Raw genomic sequence first — 15,033 nt, forward strand, 5'->3', positions numbered from 1 at the left:
GAGAGACAGAGGTCACACAGGAGCCACACAGTTGCATATTTGCCCAGGACATCTAAGGCCACACCGGAAGTAAGTGGATATGAATTTAATGTTGGATCACTGAATATGGCTGTGTGATCTCTCTCCAGCTGATGGGCAGGCAATGATGTGGCTTACTCAAGAGAGTTCTCTAAAACAAGGATAGTGATGGAGTTAGGGGTGTACTCAAGAATGTGCTAATAAGAATTGGCCACAGACCCTATGGGGTGCTCAGAGAATGCAGAAACACTAGGGTGCTCTAAGCCCAGCAGGTTCTAGCGGGAGTGACCTGAGGGAGGAGCAGACGTCATATTTATATGCTATCTGCCCCACCTGCTCAAGAAGCAGATCTGGCCATCTCATTACTAACATCTGGACTCCTGTCTAGCAGCCAGTAGCAACCCAATAAATGCTTGTTGCATAAATGACCAGCTGAATGAGTGGATGGATGTTTTCTGTGCTGGATCTCATACTAGGCTGCCAGCCACATGAGGTCAGTTACCATGTGAGGTCGCTCATTTTTGTCTCTTCAGGACGAACATCTTGCCAAACACATTGCAGATTCTCCAATATATCTGTTAAGGTGACATGAGTTGAACTGATTTGAAGAACAAGAAATGCAAACCCAGTAAACAAAAGCAGGTTATGTCATTAAAACTTCAGAGTCAGCCATGTATAATTCCAATGAGAAAGGAGAGGGAAGAAATTAAGGTCTGTTGGTAATTAATTAACAAGTTCAATTAGAGCATCTGTTTATTATTCCCAATCCTACATCAAGGAATAAACAGAACTGCTCATCATAGGCAGGTAGGGGCCCTTGATGCAGGTAAGAAGTGTGCCAGTGCCGGTGAGGGAAGCCCCGCTGGGTGCAGCTCAAGTTAAATCTGGGAGTTGATGGGGAAGAGCTCCCCCAACTCCAAACCTACACCAAGTACCAAATAGGTGTGGTGTCATCTAGACTGCCCTCCAAGATGTGGAAAGCAGGTCAGCCCTCAGGGGAGCATGTGCTGAGAAGTGAAGGTGAGCTGGGCAGCCACCAGCAAGTGCTCTTTGGTTGAACCAAGAACTTATCCTGGACAAAATCATGAAGTTGAAAGCATCATTTCAGGAACGCTCAGAACCTTGGCTCCTGGATTCTACCCAATCTTATAGCCTCCTTAGTGTGAAGCTAAGCCCTCTAACACTTCATGCTTCATCCCCCTGCTTATGATAGAATAGACCTCAAATTCATACTGAGTGAAATATCTCATTGTCCTAAGCTGGCAAGATGCTTTTAGTGAATAGCTTCATCTCACATCCTGTGTGGTACCCAGGGCCTATGCTGGAGAAGATGCTCAAAGAATGTTTGTTCAACAACCAAGCAAATCCATGCCTGGACACATCAGTGTATCAGTGCTTGTAAAGAACAAGTTCACACTTCAACAGGCAATGTTTTAAATATATTCCTTCATCAATAAAATGCAAATCAAAGATGCCATCTCATCATGTGTATTAGAAAGGCTATAACCTAAACATAACAAGTGTTGGTGAGGATGTGGAGAAACTAAAGCCCTTATGTGTTACTGGTGGTAACATAAAGGTGTTCAACATCATGGATACAGTTTGGTGGTGTCTCGGGCAGTTAAACATAAAATTACTACATGACCCAACAATTACACTCCTGTGTACAAACCCAAACTAATTAAAAGCAAGTACCCTAATGGGCAACACCATTCACAAAGGCAAAGGCAGAAACAATCAAATGCCCATTGTCAGATGAATAACCTGTGATGTATGCATACAGAGGAATATTGACTGCAGAATGAATGAAGTACTGGCAGATGTTAGCATGGATGAACTGAAAACATACTAAGGAGAAATACCCTAGACACAAAAGTCACAGAGTGCAGGGCCCCAGTTGTATGGAATCTCCCAAATAAGCAAGCCCTTAGAGACAGAAAGCACACTAGTTACCAGAGGTGTCTGGATGGAGGGAGGAGGAGCTTCATGGCGACTATTTCTTTCTGAGGGCATAGAAACAGGAATACAAAACAAGCGGCATGTGCATGAAGACAAGATACACTGTGCATCGCTCTCAGTGGGGAAAAGAACCGATTCAAACAGAAACAACTAAGCAGTGTGCAGGTGGCCACGTGACAGGGCAGCTTGGAGATTTACATTCCATCCTTGATGAGGAACTGGAGAGCCGAACACATGAATAGCAAGGGAAAGCCTCACTGGGGAGAACAATTTCGCAAAGGTGAGAAGACCAGCATTGGTACCGCTGCAGAGGCCAATGTCGAAGTCAGCATCCAGGCTGAATCTGGAAAGAAAGGACAGAGCACAGATGAAGAAGGTTCTGGGTTGCAGCAGGCAGTGTGGGCATCGGGGAGAAGATCAAAGTGCGCTGGGCAAACACCAAGCAGGACCAGGGATCCGGCAAAAGAGTCTGGCTCCTGCCAAGGCTCCAGGATGCAAGATAAAAAAAAAAAGGCAAACAGCTTTGCAGATCCCTGGCTTTCCTGTCCTTCCCTTCACCTCCTGCCCGCAAGGCCACGGACAAAAATCCTAATGATGTCGCTCAGATAGCCTTAACTGAACTGTAGCTGGAGGTTACAAAGAGGGCTGTTATATTCAGATTTTAATTGCCTTCTTTGCTCACACTGTCATTAAATAATTAATTCCATTATTTGCCGTTGACTTAAACAAATATTTGCTCCGTTCTATTTACCAGACACTGTAAAAACTCCAGGAGACACAAAGATGGTGCCTTAGAGTTTCTATTACTGAGATAAAGCACTGTGACCAAAAGCAACTTAGGAAAGAAGGAGTTCATTTCGCTTACTCTTCCACATCACAATCCACCACTGAAGGAAGTCAGGGCAGGAACTCGATCAGGGCCAGAACCTGGAGGCAGGAGCTGATGCTGAGGCCATGGAGAAGGATGAAGGAGGTCCGCTTACTGACTTGCTATCCAGGTTTTGCTCAGTATGCTTTCTTATTCCATCCAACCTGCCCAGGAGTGGCACTGCCCACAGTGGGCTGGACCCTCCCACAGTCTCTAAAAAAGTGCTACATGGGTTTGCCCCCAGGCCAGTCTTATGGGGCATTTTCTCAATTGAGGTTCCTCTTCCCAAATAGCTCTAGTTTGTGCCACATTTAAAAAACAAAAAACAAAAACAAAAAAAAAGCAAAACTAACCAGGACACATGGGTAATACATCTTACACAAAATCCATTTCTTCAACCATTAGCATATGGATTCCCAAACATCTCCTCTAGGGTAGGTATTGCTCTAAATATTTGATGCTGCATTTATACCAGAAAACAAAACAAAATTCCTGAAGTTATAGAGTTGGCAGTCGAGTGACATAGGTGTACAATTGAATGACCTGGTTACACAACCATGCACACAAGTGAAACTCACAACAAGAGTTGCAGGCAGAGAACTATGTTTACAAAGAAGCTATTTGCTGGGAATGTGGGAAGGCTGGGGAAAGCAGACTATTCAAATTTGGCTTGAAGAAGGCAGAGAAGGAAGAAATCGGTGTCTTCAGTCACAAACAAGGGCTAGCCAGGAAAGCCAGGGGTGAACATGGGGAAGGCGGAGGGCCAGATGTGCTTAGTGTTTGCAATTAACTAGAAAGAGGCTGGAGACAAAAAAAAAAAAAAAAAAAAAAAAAAAAAAGTGCTGGCTTTCTTTTGGACCACCGACCAACTCCCAAATCACAACACACAGACTTATTATTAGTTATGAATGCTCGGCCTTATGTTATGCTTGTCCCATTAGCTCTTATAACTTAAATTAACTTGTTTCACTTCATCTACATTTTGCCTTGGGCCTTTTTACCTTCCTTTCGTTCTGTGTGTCCTACTTTCCTGCTTCCTCCCTGTCTGGCTGGCCGACGGCTGCCTGACTGGAAGGACCTGGGGTGTCACCCTCTCATTGTCCCCCATTCTCTCCATTTTCTCTCGTTCTCTTGAGCCTAGATTCCTCCTACTACATATTCTCTCTGCCTGCCAGCCCTGCCTATCCCTCTACTGCCTAGCTATTGGCCACTCAGCTTTTTATTAGACCAATCAGGTGCCTTAGGCAGGCAAAGCAACACATCTTTACATCATTAAGTAAATGCAGCATAAACAAATGTAACACATTTTTGCATAGTTAAACAAATGCAGCATAAACAAATGTACCACATCTTTCAGTAATTAAACAAGTATTCCACAACAGGAAAAGGCTAGCAGCAACCCAATCATTCTGAGGACTAGAAGAGTTTGAGGCAACTCGGAGATCGTTTGCAAGTTCAAAAGGAGGAGCTTTCTAAACTTTATCTTGGTGAACATCATTGCTCAGTAAGAGCCCATGGTTGAAAGGATTGGCTACTCGTCCTGACATGTGGCTACTGGCCTTTGTAGGACTGAATGCAGCTAGATCATTATTTAGTCACCAGCTGAAATGCCAATATTTAACTATCACTTAGTTAATAAACACTCTTATATTAATTTCACTTGTGTGAAGTATTTTATTGTGAAGACATCTTGTTCCATCAGTCAACAGCAACTCCCATCAGTTAGGGAGTAAAACCCCAGGATGCGGTCTCACTGAACATTTGAGGAGAACATTAAATGACTGCCAGACCCCCGGCTCTCCCATAACTAGAGCCCCTCTCACGACCAATGCTGGAGAAGGTCAGGTTGCTGCCTCTGCATGGGGTTCTGATGCCCCGAGGCCCTTTCTCCACATCTCTTTATGGACTAGGGTCTCTTTTCCATCTGGAGCCCCGTCTAGGTGTGCTCTAATGGATCTTTCCAGAATGGAACCTCCTTTGGGATCATCTGCTGGGTCTCCCTTTAGGACACAGCTGCCTGTATTTAGTTTCTCTGCTCCTTGCTCTGGACTTAGCATAATGCGGGGAGGTAACTAACTGCTGTTGAGTGGCTTCTGGTCCCCGTTTTCAGGAAGAGAGACTCCAACAAAGTTTGTTGTTCACACAGTAATCCTAAAAGCAGGAGACCTTGGGTGGTGACACAGAAGAGGAACCCATACCCTCCCCGCTTCTTTGGTTATTTGAGACAGGGTTTCTCTGTGTAGCTCTGGCCTCTAGCTGTCCTAGAACTCACTCTGTAGACCAGTCTGGCCTCGAACTCACAGAGATTCGCCTCCCTCTGCTGCCTGGCTCCATTGCCCTTTTTCAATCTGCAGCTTGATATTAGTGAACTCCAAAGGGCAATGCAGTTGGAGAGAAATGCATATAGTCTGAGCCTTTGAAGTCCAGAGATTTGAGCTCACGTTTTAGCTACGCATTCAGAGATCTGGCTAGTGCAGAGGCAGGAGTTGAACTTGGTTGGTACAGTTTATCTGTCTTCGTTTGCAAAATGGCTAACAGTACTGTTGCTCCTGACCTGTGCAGATGGCAACAGGAAACTGAAATTGTGGTTGTGGCGGTGATTTCTAAGTTCTATGGCACTTATAAACACATGGGATTGCATTTCCATGTACTCTCCTTTAATCTATTTTAGTGACTCGGTGGTGACTGAGTGTGCGGGCTGTGTTGTGTTTTAAAGTACCGAGAACACTAGAGTTAGGATTATGGTGTTATCTCAGCACTGAGCCCAGCCCCGACTGCACCGCCTGCCCCTCTGATCATGATGGTGCCTACAGTCATCTGTGAAATTCTCCTCTCCAAAGAAAGAAATGTCTGACTCGTTCTGGCCTTATGGAATTTGAATTTCATGCAGATGTCTGGGCCACCACCTGTCAGAGCTTGAGAGAACATGATGCATGAAGACCCCTGATTGGTGTGACTGTGTGAAAGTCAGAGTGCCTCATGTCTCAACAGTTCTGGGGCTAGTCAACAGGGTTTTGGTTTTTGTTTTTATGGAGACAAGTACCCTGAAATGAAGACAAAAGACGTAAAAAGCCATGCAGAGGGACTGAACGTCAGAGAGTTCTTTGGGACCTGAGCTAAATCTGCCAGAAGGGGTGTTGAAGCGATGAACAGAGGCCAGCTTGGTGGAAACAGAGCAGTGCAGAACAGACAGTGTAGTCTACGTTTGGATGACAGGATCAGACTGCTTGTCAATCAACCCAACCCTGTAGTTCAGTCTGTCTTTCGGGGTTTTATGAGGTTTCTTCTAAACTGCCCTCACCGTTAAGAAAAAATACTTTTCAGAAATCAAGAAGTAAAAGTGGTGAGCATCTTGGTTTGGTATCAGGAGCATTTTGTGGAGTCTGCTGCTGACAACTTTTTGCATAGTGGCTAAGGTCACCAGTACGGCAGCCACAAAGACCTATTCTTATCTGGTGTTTGCCTTGGAACCTGTAGGGCTATTGGGAGAAAAAAAAAAACACTCAGCTGTAGTAAAGGGAACTGATAACTCTAATCACATAACTAGTTTTTCCCCTAATGGTTTCTGGGTCATGGATAACTACTCCCAAAGTCCCTTATCATAGTGAGACCTGGGAGATTGAGAGCTATATAAACCAGACTTAGGAAGTCAATGGGGCATAGGAAAGCGTATTATGCATGCCGGCGCATAAAGCCCAAGAGAAACAACATGAAATGCCTCGTGAGTACATTTTTAATTTTGCATGTGTCAAAACAGACAAGGAGGTCTTCTCCCCTCTCCAGGAACTCTTCAAACTCAACCCAAAGAAGATTTTCAAACTCTGATTTGGCATGCAGAATCTGAGTGAATGGTGTTTTCTACCAGAATCAACAGCTAATTTCTTTAAAAAGTCAGGACTCTTTCAGGGCTGGAGTCGTGTTTCTGTTTTACAAATTGCTGGTGGGAAAAAAAAAATGACAGATAAACGTGACGCCAACTGGAATGGTGTGTTTTTGTTCCTTCAGATTTTTTTTTGAGACAAGGTCTCATTCTGTAGTCCAGGCTACCTTGAAGTCCTTGTGACTAGCCTCACACTTCTGAGTGCTGGCATTAAAGGCAGGCATGACGATCCAGCTTTCAATCATCCAATAAGGCAGTCTTGCTCTCTGCAGCTCCCGCATCTGTGGCAGACCTCATTGCTCTGCGGTGATAATGATATTGTAGAAGAGCCATTTCCTTGGCCTCTGAGGTGTCGCCTGCCTTTTATTATTGAACTTGAATGCAGACTTTACACGGGTGCACAGAGGAGGGAAGAACTTTCGGTTCCCCTCCACACGGTGGGTGCACTTGAGCTGGGTGAGCCTCAAGTACATGATAAACTATGGCCAGCTTATCCTAGCCCTCAGTTCTTTCATGGATGTCTGATGCAGAGAATTCCCTCAATGGGCAGGGCAGAGAAAATGAGTTACTCACATATTTTAAGGCCTAGATACATTCTAACATCATTTCGCCCACAAAATAGCTTGGGAATGGTGGCGAGTATCTTTTCTCCTCAGACAAGGTAAGAGAATCCAGAGGAATGGAAACCTGGAAGGAGTCAGTCTCCAGAGGGTTGGAGGGTAGGCAGGGGGTGGAGCAGGGCCAACTGTGAGCTTTGGGGTTTGGGGTGAAGAGCCGGAGCAGAGGGTGTGCCCAGCCACAGAAGTAGAGAGGATGGTCCCGAAAGAAAGAGTGGGCACCCGAGCTATTGTGGCCCAGGCTGGTCCTGCCCTGTGTGCTGGTCAGAGTCTGTAAGGTTGGCTAAATCTACCCAGTGGAAGCCACACAGGAGGAATCCTTGAGTGACTGACAAAGCTTTGTCTCCTGAGTAGTGGGCACACCCTGTTGGAGCACAGTACACTGTGGTCTCCTGACACACTCAGGGCCCTATAGGGGTGAGCGAAGGTGAGAGCTGTAGACCCCCATTAGAAAGATCTGTCCCGCACGGCAGATTCTGGAGTCTAAACTCATCTGAGGCTAAGGACAAAGCACATTGACCTTTGTTCCATTTCAGATTGCACCTTCCATTCTTGTGAGCATCTTTCTAGTTCCCTCTCTGGCCCTGATGGTGAGTATGGTGGAGAGGGCCCAGTCTGCAGGACTTTCTTTTAGCATAAACATTTCAAAGCTAACAGCCAAGGTTGGCATTCCCATAATCTCTCGTGGATTCCCCTTCACCCTACAAGGGATAGGCAGGTAGACACTTGGGGCCACTGACTTTTCCACTATTGATTGGTCTTTTCTAGAACACCAATGACAGTCATCCTCTGGATGGCTCTGTGGGGACCCAGACCATCCATGTCGATGCCCTCCAATGTATGGTCAGCATCCAAGACACCAATATTTTGAGTGAATGGAATGGAATCGTGAACTACAAGAACGTAAGCTGTGAAACACACTTATTACAGTGCCAAAGGAACACTGTGTGGTCCAAGTGGACCAGAGTGCCGTTCCATCTTCAGTGTCCTCCCCTGAGACTGGGTTGCTGTAGAAGTTATTTTTGTCTGAACTCCATATTTAATGTGACTTCTAAAGGAATATTGCTGTGAACTACCCTCTCCTTCATGAGTAAGACCAATTAGGATGACGCATGATCAGGAAGAGAACCCTAGTGCCTTGGCACAACTCTAATAATGTTCTGTGACCACAGAGATGTTTTTCTGCCTGGCAAACCTCAGTTACCGTATCTGCAAAACAGCTCCAACAGCTGCCTCTTCTACCTTGTGGGACCCTGAGTCAACACCCATACTCTCACTCTGCCCTTTGCGACCCAGGCCCTCCTCACCCAAGTGTCACATTCTTGCCATGTTCTCTTCCGCAAACACCTTCTCTCTCTTCACCTCCCCACTCTTACTTTCCCAGGGAGATTCCCGGAATCCTTCCAAGTCTACAGACTAAACCCTCCTAAAAATTTCCTCAAAGCAATATTCCACCGTAGGCCACTAGGTGGCGCACGGGAGGCAGAACTATTGCTAGAGGATTAGCTTCTCGCAGCTGTGCCTGGGGCTCAGCCAGCCCCAGCCCCATCAAACTGCAGCTCTGATCTAAGCCAGGAAAGAACAAATAATAGGCCACAAGGAAGAGGCATCCAGGACAGACCTAGCTCTAGAATCCAAGTGTCGTGACGCAGGCCTCCTGACTGCCCTGGGTTTTCAGAGAGCCCTTTCCAACTTACACAACTTTCTCCCAGGCAGTGCGGATCTCAGCTCTCCCCTCATCTCCATGACAACTTTATGGAGGAAAGGCCATTCCTCCTGCCTTACAGATAAAGAAACTGAGTCTCAGGGAGGCCACTGAGGATCCCAAGAGCCGTTGAGTAGCAGGCTAGGCCCTTAAGATCAACTGTATTGTATTACCATCTGCTCAGTCAGGCACACACACCTTTATGTTAGCATTTCAGAACATCCTAGGAGAGAAAGCCTTCACCATCAGGAGCAGAGGAAATGGTAACAGAGGGCTCAGTACCACACCACTCCTGATACCCAGTAGAGCACGGGGCTCAGTACCACACCACTCCTGATACCCAGTAGAGCACGGGGCTCAATACCACACCACTCCTGATGCTGCCCTGTGCTCTGGCATCCAGGGTGCAGCATTGCTGATACGTTCTGCATTGCAGTCAGACTAGCAGGGTGCGGACACCTGAGGGAGCATGTATGTGAGCTCTGAGACTGACTGAATGCCATGTTTCTGCCCTGTTGCTTTAAGGCCCTCCTGGCAGTTAAACTGTTTAGTAAGATGGCCTGTGTCCTGGCCAAGATGGATCTAGCAGTCTTCCCAAGTTTGGATGATATTACCCAGGCCCTGGGCCAACAGGTGAGTGAGTCCAGTTCTCTCTGATAGGCATCTACTACAGGCTTTTCCAACTTACAGCCAGTCTCCTGGCAATACCTCACTCACAGGAGCTTCATTCATATCTATTCTTCATGCCATGAAATCACACCATATGCAAAGAACTCGAGGACATCAGTGGTCCACTAAAGACAAGTCACAATTGAATCAATGACCTCATTTAGATGCATTCCCAATGGGTTCAAGCTATGCTAGAGAAGACAAGTGGTTGGATACAAACATTCCAGTGATTTCATGTCCCCTGCTTCCTATCTTTCCTGACCCACCACACACACACACACACACACACACACACACACACACACACACACACTCATATGTTCATACACACCATTATTATTATCATCACCATCATCTTTAATTGCAATGAATCCCAAGGTTGCTGAAATTCTTGCCTGTTAACGGGTACTGTTAATAGGAATAAGTAAAAAACCATGAAGAAATCCTTGGCAGCTCATGGAATCTGTTCAAACTTTGCTTAAATATCAACACATTTGGACAGCATTCAGGACTGAGGGTAGCTGGACTAACTCCAGGAAATAAATAAAAGTGTGCTAAAGCAATGCTATTTTTAAAAGAAGTTGGGGTGAAGAAATGGCTCAGAGGTTACCAACATTTTCTACTCTCACAGAGAAACCAGGTTTGGTTCCCAGCCCCCACAAGGTGGCTCACATCAATCTGTAACTTTAATTAAACACTCATACACATAAATTTAAAACATATATCTTTAAAAGAGAAGTTGAAAGTGTCCCGTTCATCTAATTTGACAAAATACAAATGCAACAAATGTTTTAAACTACTCTGTGTTATCATTCTGGTTCAGAAAGCACCTAAGGCTGATAGGAAACGCCACGCTTTTGCCCTCTTGTGGCCTGATAAAATATTGCATCTAGAGACACCTGGAAAGTAAGTCTGGGTTCTCAGAGGGCACTGTTAACTGAATCCCACGCACGTTCACAACTTGCCTGTGAACCCCTTCTTGGATATGTTATATCTGAGACACCCCCTCTTCCAGGCTTCCGATCACTACCCACCCACCCGCGGACTGACCTACACGGTTTTACCCAGTCGAGTCAAAAACTTGGCCCAATACGGAGTGCCTGTCAAGGACCTGTGCAGAGCAGTCCCCACCTACTTTGCCCAACAGCAAAAAGAAGGTGTGTTCAAAAAGCAAAAAGAGGAGGTGCATACATCGAAAGATGCAGGAGGAGTTTCAGGACCTATCAGCAAGCTGTAATGCCAGCTGATGCCATTGCTTCTCCAATGAAAGAAAGTTGGCGTGGTCTGGGACAGGGAATTCCTCACGGGGCTCCTGGGGAAGGGAAACAGCCATAGCCTCATCAGAAGGCCAAAGCCAGTCATCTCCTCAGGGATTTGATGGCTGATGGACATCCTGCCCTGATCCATGCCCACTGTAGGGGAAAACCTATGACTTTGGAGTCCTTGGTCCTACTCTTTCTCAAGGTGCCTGGAGCCCAATTGTTAGAGATGACACTGAATAGAACAGGATGGGATGGGATGGGATGGGATAGGATGGGATGGGATGGGATGGGGTGGGATGGGATGGGATGGGATGGGGTGGGGTGGGATGGGGTGGGGTGGGATGGGATGGGATGGGATGGGATGGGATGGGATGGGATGGGATGAGATGCGATGGGATGGGATAGGGTAGGGGGTAGAGTAGGATAGAAGAAGCTGATGGCTGGCAGTCCTGCTGGGGGTGTGAAGGGGATCAGTGACCTGAAGAGCCTAAATAGCAGGGCTAAGACTCCAAGATCTGCCCATGAGTCCCCGTGACGTCAGCAACATGGCTGTTGCCACTCTCTTTATACCTTGGTCTAAGTTCCCCCACAAGCCATAGTTCTTTAAAACATGAGGATCCAGGAGAGAAACAGATGCCGGGCTAGGAGGTAAAAACACATAATAAAGGAAGAGTGAAAAAGAAAGAGGTGATTATTGCAGGGGCTGGAGACAGGGGCCAGGGTGGGCTTGCACTGATCTGAGCATTTATCCAATGCAGGTGCCTGGTGTACCTGTTGACTCTGACCTTATCTCTAAAGTGCAGTTCCTTCCTCTTGAAGGTACTGCCCTGGCGATGGACCCAGACTCCTGTTCTGAGCTCCAGTTTATGTCCTTCGTGGGGCTGTCCATCTGTGGTGAGATTCCTGGGCTCTGAACCTCTACAGCAGCCATGTGAAGATTGGATATGCCTGCTCCAGCCTCTGCCTGTGGAAAGCAGCTCTTTCCAGTCCTCTGCCTTCTGGCTTTCCATACAACACTAGTCCTGTGATCTGGGGTGGGGTGGGGTGGGTACATTTTCTACCTTTGAGGAAGAAATAATAAAGTATCCATGTCACTGGTCTAGCAGACAGATTCCCTCATCCTCTGCAGGCTCCCCCATCCTCTGCAGGCTCCCCCATCCTCTGCAGGCTCCCCCATCCTCTGCAGGTTCCCTCACCCTCTGCAGGCTCCCTCATCCTCTGCAGGCTCCCTCATCCTCTGCAGGCTCCCTCATCCTCTGCAGGCTCCCTCATCCTCTACAAGCTCCCTCACCCTCTGCAGGCTCCCCCATCCTCTGCAGGTTCCCCCATCCTCTGCAGGCTCCCCCATCCTCTGCAGGCTCCCTCATCCTCTGCAGGCTCCCTTATCCTCTGCAGGCTCCCCCACCCTCTGCAGGCTCCCTCATCCTCTGCAGGCTCCCTCATCTTCTGCAGGCTCCCTCATCCTCTGCAGGCTCCCTCATCCTCTGCAGGCTCCCTCATCTTCTGCAGGCTCCCTCATCTTCTGTGCACTGCCAGCCATGTCCTACAGCATTGGGGCGACTCCACCAGAACCTTTCATTTCTGAATCTTTTTAGGCTATCTCTTGAGAAGTTTTGGCAATAAATGAACAAACCACCAATGGCACCCAGTCTGGATGGTCAGACCTAAGGCTGCACTTGTCTCCTGAAAACGGGGACTGGCACTCCTGAGGTGTCTCTTTCTTGTGCCGGTCCAGCTACACAGTGACAACCCACAGAGTAGTCCTGGAGGCTCCCTCTAAAACTCTAAGCAATGCCCCTTAGCTAAGTGTGCCCGTGCCCACTGCAAATCACTAAAGATGCAGATATTCAGCCTTCTTTCTGTAACTGTCCCCCTTGCAAGGACAGCCCTGTCCCTTTCACTAAAACCTCCGCCCGTGTGGTGTCACCTAACTCTCCCCATCCCTGCTGTTCCTTGGAACCTTGGGGACAAGGTTTTCAAGTTCTTTCTGGAGTGGTTTTCAAGTTCTTTCTAAAGCAGACCTCTGTTGTTCCCAGCAAGGCACCCCCATGGTTGTCCATGGCCACAGCCTCCTCAGCTTCGTGGCAGGACCAGAGCCTGAGGCCTCAGGTCCTGACTCTAATCCGGGAGCCACAGCACAAGTTGCTCAGGGCTGTCAGGGCGACATCCATGGCAGCTTGTTTCCTGAGACTGCGGCAGGCCGGATGGCTTCCCTTTCACTCAGCACAATGACAAATGTTGAAAGGAGATCAAGATTTGTACTGAGGCCTAAGGTGAGGCACAGCCCTTCCTTTCCTGACCTGGCCTCCCTGACAATGTTACCTCATGACCCCACCATGGCAGACACAGCTCTGGACATCAGTATCACATCCCCATCACAGGAAGGGGAATGAGAAAGAGCAAAGAACCAAATTCGCGGCCATCTGAATCTATATTTCTTTCTCTGGAAAGAACATGGATCCTGGAAGCCTCATTTAGCAGACTTCTGCCTACATGTTATTGGTCAGAGCCTTGGTCACCTGACCACTCTAGGCCAATCTGCCTCTTGCTTTCTTAAGAGAAAGGATGATCTTGTTTTCTTAAGAGAAACAAGACTGACTTAGCCCAGGCTTTCTCCAAATTTAACTGTTAATGCGTTGAACCAGAAAACTCTTCGCTGTGGGGTCATACTGTGCATGGCAGAGTGTTGAACACTGTCTGTCCTTACATTGCTGCAGGCCAGAAGAGCCTTCTCTGGCTGTGACAGTGACAACGGCCCATCTCCTGGGGACAGGGGAGAAGTCATACATAGTTGAAAACTAACTTGACAGATCATGGTTAGGCCCCTACAACTAAAGGATGCCCAGAAGGAATGCTTAGCCTCTGCTTACACAGCCTGGGGGTGCGCTGGCTGGAAAGAAAGGGCTGGGGAAAAGACTGGTGGGCTGTCGGTGAGCTTGTTTTGAAGAGGAATATTAGACAGGTGTAATCAGCTGCAGATAAGTGACCCTTTCTCTAGATTTCCTCGGCAAGGGTCACCCCCATGCCTTTAGAAGTCATTTTTCATATTTTGTTCAGACATAACTATAATGGTAGGAAAGCTGGACTGATCTAAGTTATTTCACCATTATCAGAAACCAAAAGCTCAGTATTGATTTTTAGCTCATCATCCATTCATTATGTTTGCCCAAATAATGCTAAATTCATTCATTGTGTCAATAATCCTAACAAGTAATTCTACAATGAAATATTGGGGTCTATATCTTCTAATGCCAGTATCTATGGATGAATAGAATGCACTTTATCCCCCTTAGATGAGCAAATGTGTGTGTATGACATGGGATTTTGTAGATGTAACCGTCTTGTTAAATAAGAAACACAGAGCCAATGCAGAGATGAAAGCCCAAGATGTCAGAGCTAAGAGCTAAAAACCTTACCCTTCACTGCCACTGCTGTCCTCCTCAGCAAGAGACCTACTTCCTGTGTGTTTGTCTTTATATAGACTTTCTGTTCTGCCTTCTCATTGGTTGTAAACCCAACCACATGACCTCCTCGTCACTGTCTGTCTGTATAGACCTCCAGGTCTTCTATGGTTGGTATTGAGATTAAAGGCGTGTGTCTCCATGCTGGCTGTATCCTTGAACACACAGAGATCTGCCTAGCTCTGCCTCTCAAGTGCTGGGATTAAAGGCGTGCACCACCACCACCCAGCTTCTGCTATGGCTTGCTATTAGCTCTGACCCCCAGGCAACTTTATTTATTAACATACAAATAAAATCACATTTCAGTACAAGTAAAATATCACCATAGGATTTGATTTGCTGTGAGAAGGAACTCTTAGGAAATAACAGTCCCATCTAGCACTCCACCCGACCTTGGCTCCTTCAAGGACTCCTTTGACAAGCTGGCTCCAGGCAGGGTTGATCTTGTGTGCCTTTGGAGACCTGGGGCCTCTTCCAGCATTCGAGACCATTGGTCCGGGCTCAATCCTCTTTGCTCATGGCCCAAGGAGCGCCCCAGGCTTGAGCACCCCGAGTTAAAAGTTGATATCTACTTTCCTTGGCCCTTAGAAGGGG

The 15,033-nt window shown here is 47.0% G+C and overlaps 1 protein-coding gene across 1 annotated transcript; it reads left to right on the forward strand.

The window, feature by feature from the left end:
* The first annotated feature begins 6,497 nt into the window (after positions 1 to 6,497).
* LOC131906447 (gastrokine-3-like) lies at positions 6,498 to 11,997 on the forward strand. The gene is made up of 6 exons (XM_059257083.1): positions 6,498 to 6,566; positions 7,879 to 7,932; positions 8,111 to 8,245; positions 9,573 to 9,680; positions 10,732 to 10,873; positions 11,798 to 11,997. The coding sequence occupies exons 1-6, from the start codon at positions 6,498 to 6,500 to the stop codon at positions 11,890 to 11,892; spliced, it is 603 nt and encodes a 200-aa protein (XP_059113066.1). The 3' UTR covers positions 11,893 to 11,997.
* The last annotated feature ends 3,036 nt before the right edge of the window (positions 11,998 to 15,033 follow it).

This window comes from Peromyscus eremicus, chromosome 3, assembly GCF_949786415.1.
Source record: "Peromyscus eremicus chromosome 3, PerEre_H2_v1, whole genome shotgun sequence".
NCBI lineage: Eukaryota > Metazoa > Chordata > Mammalia > Rodentia > Cricetidae > Peromyscus > Peromyscus eremicus.

Bases quoted from the DNA above. Each gene is read 5' to 3' on its own strand.
- LOC131906447 (XM_059257083.1), top strand. From the start codon at position 6,498: ATGGGGCATAGGAAAGCGTATTATGCATGCCGGCGCATAAAGCCCAAG. The intron at 7,933-8,110 runs GTGAGTATGGTG...GGTCTTTTCTAG, and splicing joins TTCCCTCTCTGGCCCTGATG to AACACCAATGACAGTCATCC. The intron at 8,246-9,572 runs GTAAGCTGTGAA...TGTTGCTTTAAG, and splicing joins GAATCGTGAACTACAAGAAC to GCCCTCCTGGCAGTTAAACT.